The sequence below is a fragment of the Leptonotus elevatus genome, chromosome 1, assembly GCF_054856555.1.
Source record: "Leptonotus elevatus isolate MCC_2025b chromosome 1, RoL_Lele_1.0, whole genome shotgun sequence".
Classification (NCBI taxonomy): Eukaryota; Metazoa; Chordata; class Actinopteri; order Syngnathiformes; family Syngnathidae; genus Leptonotus; species Leptonotus elevatus.
In genome coordinates, this window is record NC_141239.1 from 32,499,730 (window position 1) to 32,512,102 (window position 12,373).

At 39.2% G+C, this 12,373-nt stretch overlaps 1 protein-coding gene and 1 long non-coding RNA gene across 3 annotated transcripts; one reads left to right on the top strand and one right to left on the bottom strand.

Moving 5' to 3' along the window:
• On the top strand, positions 1-8,525 carry LOC147181733 (uncharacterized). Its single transcript, XR_015096875.1, has 4 exons — positions 1-28; positions 739-801; positions 891-966; positions 8,212-8,525. It is a non-coding gene; the product is annotated as an uncharacterized LOC147181733 (long non-coding RNA).
• LOC147181734 (meteorin-like protein) lies at positions 7,202-11,775 on the bottom strand. Of its 2 annotated transcripts, none has more exons than XM_086092984.1 (4): positions 11,611-11,775; positions 10,799-11,196; positions 9,573-9,632; positions 7,202-8,542 (listed from the first exon to the last, which is right to left on the bottom strand). In XM_086092984.1, the coding sequence occupies exons 1-4, from the start codon at positions 11,718-11,720 to the stop codon at positions 8,208-8,210; spliced, it is 903 nt and encodes a 300-aa protein (XP_085949110.1). In that variant the 5' UTR covers positions 11,721-11,775; the 3' UTR covers positions 7,202-8,207. The 2 variants fall into 2 exon arrangements, with proteins under 2 accessions (XP_085949110.1, XP_085949102.1); XM_086092976.1 differs by having other exon boundaries at positions 7,202-8,545.
• Positions 11,776-12,373: the final 598 nt, after the last annotated feature.

Genomic DNA, 12,373 nt, shown 5'->3' on the forward strand with positions numbered 1-12,373 from the left:
CCGCCGCACGGGAAAGACACTTCATTAGGTACACCGCCACCGTCTCATCGCAGCTAAAACAATGTGTTTAATAATACTGCCTTTACAAACAGCAGTGCATTTTTACCCTTTGGTTCTAATTTTTTTTTTACGTACATTATTTAACTATATAAGAGTACAAATATACGATTTAAATGAATGCTTAAAACGCATTAAAAAAAATCAATTAATAACTCAATAAATTGTAAAAGCATTAAGTTTTAGTGTTCACTTTTCTGACCTGCCCGTCTGCTACTGCATGGCTCGTCTTGGTCCTACAGTATGGTTTATTGTTATTTCTTTGTTGAAGACGAATTTCCCTACGGGGACAAATAAATAAATCTAATCTAATCTCAAATGTATTTGTGTTTTTCACACTAGTCATAGCCATAGAATCCGTTTTTTAAAGTCATTTTCTTACTGTTGTTGTTGTTGTTGCTGTTTGTCGTTGTTGTTGTTGTTGTTGTTTTACAAGGGCTCCCGCTAGTGGCACATGAAAGAATCACTTACATTTCAAACTGTATATAAACTTGCATTTAATTTTTTTTTTTTATTATTAAACTTCTGTTTGAATTAATCATAAATTACTTTTTTTTTCCTATATTCAACCACAGTATTAATGTTTAAACTGTGCATAATGTTGCATATGCTTCTGTGTTTTATTGTTGGTCTGGTCATGACGGTTGTGCATGAAGAGCTAAGCATTTTTTTTCTTTTAAGATTCAAGATATCTTAGCGCTGCTTTCATGAATTGGCCAGGGAGGGCACTTTGTAATCATTCAGGTAATGGCTTGCATATCTATAAATGCACACCTACAAAAGGCTAACTCAGTCACTAATATCCTAACCACTAATCTATTCATTGTTTACAGGTACTTCAGTCCTTCAGCTGACTGGCGATCAGTTGGCTCCGCCTTTGCCAGAGGGACTGCATCCTGCCCAAGCATGGTAAGAATGTTACACTTTTCCATGTTTCCATAATAATACACCCAGTGCTGTTTCAAGCAGTCTTATGGTAGCAGATCCACTCAGTAAAAGTTTTCTATCATACTTTAGCACTCCTCTGCCTTATCGGCCTTATCTTGCCTCTTATTAAAAGTGCTGGCCATGTAAAGGCCATACTGGGATTCCTGTCTCGACCTATGGACCTTTGCAGTTAGTCATAAGCGCTAAGTATTTTGTCCGTGGAGCGCACACAACCTCATGTACTTTGGTATTCAGCCGTTTTAAGCAGATTTTAACTGTAGTGTTGTGTAAACGCTTTTAATGTTTTATTAATGTAGGGAGCTGGTTGTTAGTTCTTATGAAGAGTTGTGAAAATCACATTCCTAACTAGAAACCTAGTAGGCCCTCAGGATAGAACACATTAAATGTTTGCTTCCGGACACCATCTACAGGCACTTTGAGGTCATTGCAGCTATTCATTGTGTTTTCTTCCATTCACAATTTCAATTCACTGTTAGTTACTTCTCTTCATTGGACATTTTGATGTAATGTTTATATTTTGTTAATTAACTGCATCGTCAAGATTGAATGCTCCCTAGTTGGATTTTTCCTAAGCTTTATTGAATAGTGGCACATATTACATTTTAGAAAAATTGATTAAGGGTTATAATTATCATTGGCAACCACTTAAAACTAAGGCGTCTTTTTTTAAATGTATTATTATTATTGTTGAAGCATTAGACGTTCAGCTGGTGTGGGTGTAGGACAGTGTTTCTCAACTGTGTGTCATGATTCATGGACATGTCTATAGGAGACACTAGTTGTCTTATTAGCAAACTCCCAAGTAGAACACACAGTTCTCTAACTCTGGTTGACTTCCATGTTGTTTCAATCAGGAATTTAGTGTGATGAAGTTACACTTTTGGCCAGGTTGAGAGACAAATTGTCACAGTTGTATCTTTGCCAGAACAAGACCTGCATTTTCTGGGGCAATTTATTGTGATAAAGTAACATTTTTTGGCGAGCATTAAGGACAAATCACATAAATAAACTAAAAGGTGCTTGTGGATTTGATCTTTTTTTTCTTTTCTTTTTCTTTTACTCGCGACTGCTACCTCTGGCCTAAAGTGTAACTGCAGCTTCTGTGTCAAGCTTGTGCATGGTGCACTGGAATAAACTCTTTGTTTTTTCAGTTCTCTTGTAGTCTGAGCTTTAATTTGGGCTGTGCTTGAACCCGCCCTTTTATTTTGTTTTGTCTTTCACTTTTCATCCCAATTGCAAACACTATATGTCCACGGGCACGAGCATGACGTCACCCTCCACCAATGGCGGAGGCACGTGGCCACGCCCCCCCAACCCGACTACACCCCCCGCCCCAATCCTGGATATTCAACAACATTGTCAATGCTTACTAAATAATTGATATCTCAGCTCCTGAAGCATAGAAACATAATTCCAAAAACATTTCCGAGCTTACACATGTAGCATTCACACAAACCTACATTTATTATTATAAAGCTTCAATATTTAGTTTTTGACATAGTTGTCATGTTGCCAATGTGAATGTCAGCCTATGTTAGTGCTATGTTAGTCCATGAAAAGGCATAATCTACTTGGTTTTGTTATTCATTTATTGGTATGTTTAATGTTCAGTGTTTTGAACAAATAAATGTGTGTAAAATCCGACACCAAAAGAAGAAATTTGATGTATCAATCTTGTACAGTAGTAACAATATAATAAAAACAAACCAAGTGTTCTTTTTAACCTGTATTTCTTGTACAAAATGGTCCATTCAGATATTATGATTGTATTCAATTATGAAATCAAATACACTTATAAAAACCTGTAACAATATCAAATAACTTGAAACAATGTGATCATCAAGAAGACATTTATTAATGTGTGAACTTTGACAACCAACAAGATGCAAATAATTCCTGCATCAAATTAACTAACACAAAAATAAATACAGGTAATAGATTTTACCACAGAAAAAAACAATGGGAAAAAGTCGTCTTTTGGTGAGGTAAGGCATCAACAAAGTTTAAAAAAAAAATACTTAGTCGTGAATTTCGCTGTTCGGTTTCCTTTTCCTTATTCTGTACAGGTCAGTAACTAACATTTGCCTTATTGCCGCAAAGTGGCAGAAAGCTCTAATGTAATTGTAACTGAACAAATCATTGACAATTGTAACAGCTCCAATGCATTGAATTCATAACATATTATTTTATGCAGCCCACTAGTCGGTGCTCGCAGCCCAAGGTCGGCATGCGAACAGTCTGGCTGCATGGTTAAGAACCACTTATTTAGACATTTCATGTATGAACTTATGGCCACCCCTATATGAGTGATGGTTTCACCCTGGCCACCCCAATTAAACATTTCTAGCTACGCCCATGCCCCCCACACCCCCAAGAAACTACAGTTTTGGCGCAGAACACTCTACACTGAAGGGAAGATACAAGCTGGTAGGCGCAGCTGAAGTTAAAAAGTCAGGGCTCTTTGTACTCATCTGGGCATTGGTGGAGCATGCATGAAGTAGAAAATTCTTTAACATTAACATTTTAAACTCAACAATGCATCTTTAACTCAAATGATTTTAAAAAACTGCCATCTTTTAAGCAAAGATTCTCAAAGTGTGGTACATGCGCTCCCTCTAGTGGTACATTAAATAATTGCTGCCTGAGTACACTGAGTTGTGTATAACTTTTCTAATTAAATAAAAGTGCACTTATCGTTACAAACTGTTTTTCAACGTTTATTTAAAAACAATTTTCTTTTAATTTTAATTGCAATACAATAGAAAATAGTTATTATTTAAGAAGAGTAACATTAAAAGGTCTGTCTCCTTTTTTTTCTTCTTTTTTTTTATGAAAATGTAATGCACAAGCATTACAGTATTTTTAAGTTGGTCATGATTGTGGTACTTGAAGAGCTAAGTATTTCTCCAGGTGGTTCTTCATGTAAAAATTCTGAGAACCACTGTTTAGAGCACTGAATGGTCTTGGCCTACTAAAACTCGTGGACATTATCAATAAACTCATCAAAGAAAATCACTTTTTTTGTCTTCATTTGAAATCCCATGAAGCGTTCACTAAATCAAATTCTCTGCCAGGTGCTTGGCATGTGCATGACTGATAGGAAATATATGTTAACGTGTTTGGAGAGATTGGGGAACCTCTCTCAAAAGGTTTTCAATTTTGGCAAAAATTCAATTATGTCCCACTTTCAACCCCAAATGCTGCTTGCAGTCAAAAGGAGGACAAATGGCAACGTTTCCAAAGCCAAGTAGACATCTTTCTCCATCTTTGTGTTGCTGCAGCTCAGTGCCGACTCTCTATAGCTGTCGCGGTGAATGGCTGCTCTCCACCGGAGGGTCTCATGCTGCTTTCATATTGTACCCCCGGGCCTCCACACAGCAGTGGCCCACATGGGAAAGCAGACCAGGCGGCGGGATAAACCAATTACCCCCCAGCCGGGGTGGACTCCTGCCGGTGAGTCATGCGGCGGATCGGCGCTGAGGCCTCCTGGGCTCCTTCCCCATGAGAGCCGGCTGGAATTCCCAGAAATGAGAATTGGGAGGTCTCGAAAGCCCGCAGAGAGGTTATATTTTGTTTAGACGTCTGACATTAGGGGGCGGGGTTGCGGCGGGTGTTCCTCCTGGGATAATACAAGGGGAGGGTTGGCTTAAAATAATTTAGTTTGAAGGCTTGATTTATGTGCTGTATTGATTACAATGTCCGTTAGTTCCGTTCATTTAAATCACAGGTGCGAAACGTAAGGCCCGGGGGCCAGATCTGGCCCACCGCATCATAATTTGTGTTAGGCTACTTCATGTTTCTTGGATTTGTTCTGGTCATTGTGGTAGAATGTTTTGTCCCCAAAATAGTATTTATTTTCTTCTCTATTACAAACATTTCTTGCAACCAATTTACACCCTTCCATCCATGTGGCCTCCAGGGGGCGCCACCAAATTGTAAAAGCACCCGAAAAAAATAAATTCCCTTCCAGCACCCGATACCCTTGTGAGGAATAAGTGGATGGATGGATGATTATAGTTGACAAAAAGTAGTTAGTTACTTTTAACTTTAACACTTTAAAATGGATAAGCTAACCAATTCAAATGTAAAGCAATGCTAAGTTAATATTACAACAATCTATTCTTTTTTGTGATATGTATTCTCATATATATATATATATATATATAAATTAAGCTATTTTAAATTTTACTGTATATTTTAAATTTGGTGACATATTATTTATAGACTAAAGACTTAAGACCTGTAATGCTATTCAATTACTTTTGTAATATGTAAATCCCTCTCCACTCTCTCTCCAGAAGTGTGGGGGGGGGGGGGGGGGGGGGATAAATCTTGTCTGGTGCCAGCTCTGTCTTAAAATAACATGTTAATTTCACATTATATTGTGAACAAGCTATAACAAACTGTTATAGTAATTTTCTTTCACATAATGAATATGAGTCTGTACTTTTAAACTGATGTCAAGGGACATAACGATAGTGTCAAACTTTCACAGGCCATATAAAATGAACAGGGTGCCGCATCTGGCCCGCGGGCCTTGCATTTGACACCTATGCAATAAAGGAATATTGCCCGTAATAGTCAAAAATAGCAGATAAAAAACAAGCTGAGCTACAGCTTCTTGGAATCCTGAGCCCTGACGTTTTCGACATGGCAACAGCCGGAACAATGGTCATTATGTCTGCCGGGGGGGCCTTGTCACGCAGGGCTATTGTGCAGGCGCCATTCACCATGGAGTCATTTACACTTTCATTGGCAGCTATTTAGTCCCCATAAAAAGTTCAACGCACCAATTTGTGAGCACCCCTCAGCCGAGGAGAGGCCCGGGATATGTTGGCGCTTTAGAAGTCAATTAATTGTTCCCCTCATGTGGGAGGGGTCCAGGGGGAGGAGGCCAGGGCTTCGGGGCCTCACATCTGTCCATTGGGTCATCTTGGGCCACGACGATGCGGGGGGCCACACAGCTCAATAAGAAACGTTGGGTTCGGATTTGACTCCACTATAATCACAGATTTCAGGGGACGACGGGATGCGGACGGGAAAAGGAAAACAGATTAGGCATCATATGATAGTAAATGTGGTTGCGTAACATTTATTACGTCATGGTTAAAAAGCTTCCAAGGGGTCTGCGAGCTGGAGAATCTTATGAATTTTACATTTCAATGCTCTGGAGTCTTTGCTTTCTTACATACAAGAAATTACTAAATTGTGTTCTTTTTGATCTTGCTAATACTGTAGAACAACGTAGCCTGCAATAAAGTACACTCTCTCTTTTTTTTAATCTTAACCACTCCTCCTGACATTGATCAATCTTTACTTTTTAACACAAAAAGACACACTAGTTTTGATCTGTTGTATTTATTTAAATGACATTTGAGATATTGTTTCTCGTATGGAAATTATCAAGAAGTATTAACAACAAGTGCAAAATTACATAATCTAATCAGTGGACCGAGTGGACTACATTCCAATTTTTAAACGTTTTAAATTTTAATAATAATTATGACCAAAGAAAGGAATTTATATTATCTCCAGATTTTGGATGCTTCAATTTTTTTTTCCATCATGTGTCCATTGTAAAGATAATTGGCAGGTATCTTTTCATTGGTGACAAATGTATACTGTACAGTGAAAAATACATTTTGGGTAGTCTGCAAAATACATGTAAAACATTTATATTAGGGATGTGAATTGCCTAGTACCTGGCGATTCGATTCGTATCATGATTCATAGGTCACGATTCGATTCCGATTAATCCCGATACGAATCTATAAATTGATTATTGCGATTTTTTTTAACTCAAATTTAGAAAATACTAATCAGTAAACTTGTACATGTACACTGTAAGATTTGTATGAAAATGTATTTATGTATCTGAAAATTCTGGCTTATAACTGAGCCACTGCATTTAACAAACAGGTTGCAGTCTGTTTCATGTTTGAACAGCACTGAAATAAAATATTAAGGCTTAATGTTCCATTAATATAACATTCTTCCATGCTTATTGTGTGAATCTTAACCCCAAGTAAGACATTTTGTTGAAAATTTCCATAAAAAATTGATGTTTAAAAATCGATTCGGCCGCATATCGAATCGATTCGAGAATCGCGTGCTGTAATATTGCGATATATTGCCGAATCGATTTTTTCTAACACCCCTAATTTATATGATAGGAAATGTGATCAGAAGCATTTCATTTGCATTTATTATTCATATTTATTCTATATACCACAGAATTTAAGAAAATGTACAATCTATCGTGCAATGTAAAAAAAAACTGGCAAAAAGACAAATTCACTACAAAAATATTTGTGTTGAAAGTCAGTCACGTTGTAAGCAAACATGGTGGAAGTAGCACCGTATGGACTGAGAGTGACAATTATAAACGGCCCGTGTCAAAGGTCACCGTCCAAGTGAACAACGGGCGATGTGGCGACGAGCACAAAGAGCTCACTCCTCTCCCAGGCTGGAGGCCACAAATAGCAGAGACAACGGACATACTGAGGTCTCATTTACAGCAAGCCATTCAGATATGTATACAGTATATAGCCTCTTTAAATACTCTTGAGGCATGCTTTTATAACATTTCCTGTAAATGTTTTTAAAAACACATTTTGAAATTGCACAAACATATGGAAACATAATACATTCTGAGAAAGCAAGAACAATGGATAAAACAAAAAATATTGTACAGTGTAGCCGTGTCCCGATAATTCTGTGCTAACAGTGAACAAATCCTGCTTTTTCTAAACAAACTATTATCTTAAAATAAACAATCATGCCCAAAGATGTACAAAATAAACCAAACCTACATAAATTGCTTTCTGTAGGCATAAAAATCAGGACTGCAAAAAAAGAGGCTGAGTTGAGATACTTGCTGTTTTCATTTTTCCTCTTCAAAATGTACAATGTCAATTAAAATAGTGTACTGCCGTCTAATGGTTGACAGTGTAATTGCACCCAAAATAAACAAAACGCAGAACAAAATATTAAGAAACTGTACAAAATAATCTGCGAAATAGCAGGACCGGGAATCCAGAACCCATGATTGAAGCTCATGTCCCGAAAAAGAAAAACAAACTATTGCTGCTGCGCTTTCCTAACATGTAAACATCGAAGCCGTCTATGTTTCATTTTAAATGTCATGATATCACAAGCTATCGAATATTGTTCCTGACAAACATCTTCAACATCTTCACATCTCAGTCCAAAGGGAAATCGCAGGGATTCCTAAGCCACGCCTTGGCAGTCCGGTAGATGGACAGGAAGTGTTTGTAGCGAGGGGCGCAACCCAGCCAAGCGTCCCCAAAGTGTTCCGAGCCCGTGAAAAGAAAGTCTCCCTCTCCGGACTTCACGCCGCACTGGAGGTGGGCGCGGATAACACCGCGCCACGATGGTACGGTCCCGGACGATCCAGGAGCGATCGCCTGGTGCTCAAACACGCCGCTACGCTGCCAGTGGACCTTCACCGCCAACACTTCCACCAGTGAGATCTGACGATCCAGATTATGAAGCACGTCCTTGATGAAGCCTCGAACTACTGGAAGGACGCAACGATTTTGCAATTATAAGGAAATGTACTTACTACTGACTTTACTCTTTACCCTTTCCCTTGAATTATAACTATTAAAGTATATTTCAAGATGTATTCTTCTATGCGCAGTCTCTACCAAGATAGGCAGAAATGTTTGTTGGTTGGTTCATTTATTCAATCGGCCTCAAACAGAATATACACAGATAAAACAGATTTTTGTCTGGGCAAACGAGCCAATTGAAAAGGCGTAAGCATAATAAATAATAATAATTAATTCATTCCCTCCAAGCCATTTTCATTGAAGCAACCCCCTTCGCTCCTGGCTGTTTTACTGGATTTTGACAGATTTTTTCAAGGCCCACAGAATTTTGTGTCTGCCAAAAGAAAGATTAGAGTCTATTCTTTCATCGGGAAAAAAGTATGTTTCTATTTTTTTTTCCATTTTGCAGCAATTAGCTTTAGAATATAGCTAAGTTTCATCATTATTCACAAATATGTTTAAGACACTGGGGAAAAGAGCCTTTGGTCTCTTATACTCTACCTCCGCCTGCTGGCCGTTTTTTGTAATAACTACCAATGCTTTAAAAGTCCTCTTTAGGTCAGAGGCTGCATCAAAGCCTTCTGTATAAAAAAAAAAACATAAAAACATATAAATATGTTTTTGGGACCCTGGCAATACTTAAAATAGAACGGTTTTACACGTTTTTGGGAGCAAATGAATTAATGACCAAACAAGATTTGTCCTGAAAAGAACCCCCCCCCCCCCCAACACACACACACAACTTTTTTTTAACAAAATATTTTTTTTTGAAGATTTACCAGCCTGCAAAATGATCTAACCTGCCTCCGCGCAGATTTATGCCACACTTAAATGTCTTTTCCTAGATTTATGCCAGTTAGGAAAATACAGCCCTTCATATTATTTTGTGTGATTTGTCAGTTTGCTTATCATCTGGATTTAATTGAAATAGTTCATTTTGAGGTATACACATAGAAGGTCAGCCAGGGTCAGTGTTCGCTCATGCGTACTCACCAAAGTCGCTGTTGCAGACGGCCATCAGAAGCTCCGTATCGTTGCATGGGCGACATGAAGCTGTGGGCAAAACATGAGAAACGTATTGGATTGCATTGAAATCGACCCAGAGAGGACAACATTTTTTTCCTGACCAGCCTTTAAGGTTATCCATCACTCGTTGTTAAACCGATATAAATGAAAATTTATGAATACTTTTTTGGAGGGAACGTGCCATCCAAATTGACAATGATGAATGGAGTGTCATGCCACATGTAGTCTAACGTCTGCCTCATCCCGCCTCTTTTCAAACCCTCAACATCCCATAGTGAGGAAACCAAAGGTTAAATGAAGGAATGTTGTGTGCCCACCATATTATCCTCCACATTTCGACCTGCTGTTGGATTCCCATTGTATAAAGCTAGTGCAATGACCCCTGTACCGATTTGGGGGTCAACCACTCTGCCACTCCACAGCTGTGTGTATGACATTGTTTTATGTCGGGCGGGACCGCACACATAGATTAATGGCGAGGAACACGACGAGGCATTTGTGGAATCTGCAAACTATTTGCGGAGTCAATTCAGACTTTTGGCCCGCTGCCCTGCAGCCGCCCGGATGGTCTCGGCCCTCTGTGCTTTGTTGTCCAGGATGGGAAGCAGACAGCCAGACAAAACAGCAGGCTGACCAGCAGCTGCATCTTGTGGACATCGGGACTGAGATGTGGAAGAAACCAGCTGCTCCTTTTCGAAGACTTGATTAAGTTTTTGTAAGAAGGCTTATGAAATAGTGGCATCTATAGTGGACACCGATGTCTAAAAACAGTTGTGAAGTCAAGACCCTAAATTGTCCCTTTCCACTGAATTAGGCAGATTAATCCATCTGATTACAATTTCATCCATCTCAAGGAACGGCCGTTTTGTCCATTAACGTCAATGTACCCTCGGACTAAATGTCACCAGCACCTCTTTTCTGGGTTTGGTCATGTGACATGTCATTTTCAAGCCTGAGTGCATTTTGACGTCAACAGACAAAATGGAAGCACCCTGTGATGGATGAAAATGGATGGATTCATCTTCTTAATTCCTATTCCACAAAAAAAACTTTAATCGGATTATTATGTTTAGATTAGTCATCAGTAGAGCACTAATAATAGTAGTTCTATGTAGAGGATAAAGAAAACATGAAGATGACGGCTGTTTTACTGTCAGGGGATGACTGCTTCTACAGAAGAGAGAGAAACTCACTTGTGTGGTCCAGGCCGGGTGCTGCACTCCTGTTGGCCATCAGCTCATATCTGAATCCCAGCCAACGTGGGCTCCAAGGTTCATCTCCCGGCAGGCTTGTCTGGATGTAGATGGCGAGCACGTGTAGCTCGTCTCCGCTGAAACAGCTCACGCGCTCCACCCGCCCGCCGTCCGTCACCAGAGGTTCCAGCTGTCCGCCCTGTTCGATAAACAGGCTGGCGCCGCCGAAACTGGGCGACGGTTTGATGCAAAGCGTGCTGCGCCTGGCAGAGGAGGACAGGTTGGGCTCCAGGACCACCCGCAGAGCTTGGCCCGGGTAGGCCCACCTGACAGAGCCTTCTGTGCAGCGCAGTCGCACCTGCAGGACCATCCTGGTGTCTATGCTGATTGGAAAGCCACTGCATTGACGGAAAACAACAATTAGGTCAGTCGGGCCTTGACTTTTCGGGGAAATGTTTTGGAAAATAAGAAGAAACCCACACACACACACAAATTCAACAAACAAAAGTCCAGTTGCCTTGATAAAACTTTGGTAGTAAAAGCACAATTTTTAGCAAGCACATTCGTATTAAAAAAAAAATATATTACTATTGTGAAATTAAAGGTTAAAATGACTAAAGCAATCACGCTATTAAGCTAGCAATATTTGTTTATAGTCCAAATGAATAAAATGTGGAAAATGTGATTACAACAAAATGCATGGTGGATAAACGGCGATATCATCTACTTGAACGCGGTTTTCTTCAGACACAATCACAAGTTGGCAGTGCACATGCAGCTTCCGCGTAATTATTCCCCGAGCTCGCCCCTACCTTCCACTCCAGTTGCACAAGTCAGCCGCACACAAGTGCAGTTTTCGGCTCAGAATGAACACGACGACGAACAGCACACTGGCAAACATGTCGAGCACGCACGAAAACATCCAAAGTCGGCGAGAGAGAAGAGCATGGCTGGATTGTGATGAGCCTCAACCATGTAATGCCGTTGCAAACCCGTGGCTTGGCTGATTATATGAGGCGCGTTCACGTGCTCAGCATGCGCGCGCTCGCATATGCAAAGACGATTGAAAACAGTGTTATGTTGGGAGCTGAGTGATGGCCTTTTTTTTTTTTATTATACCAAGACTTAGTTGTTTGAATATAATTTTAAAGCTCCATGAATTAACTATAGGCTAAATCTATATATGCTAAATCTTACATTTTGAATACAGTAGCCTACTGTACAGAAATCTTTTGGTTTAATTTGTTCTGACATTTCAAAATTGATAGTTGACAGTTTACATTATTAGTACAAATTACTACTACTATTACTGCATATATCAATAGTTAGTATTAGTAATTGGTTTATACGTGTCTGATGTGCTGTTTTATTTTATTTTAATAATTGTAGTTGCGTATGATTAGCCAATAAAGAGACTATAATTAATGGTTTATATCAATTGCAGCATTAATAAAATGATCATCTATACTTCTATAGTGATGAGTCATCACTGACTACCCAAGACCCAAAGAAACAAAAATGATGGATCTTATGGTTTATTTAATTTTAAGGTAATACATTTACAGTTGTGCTCAA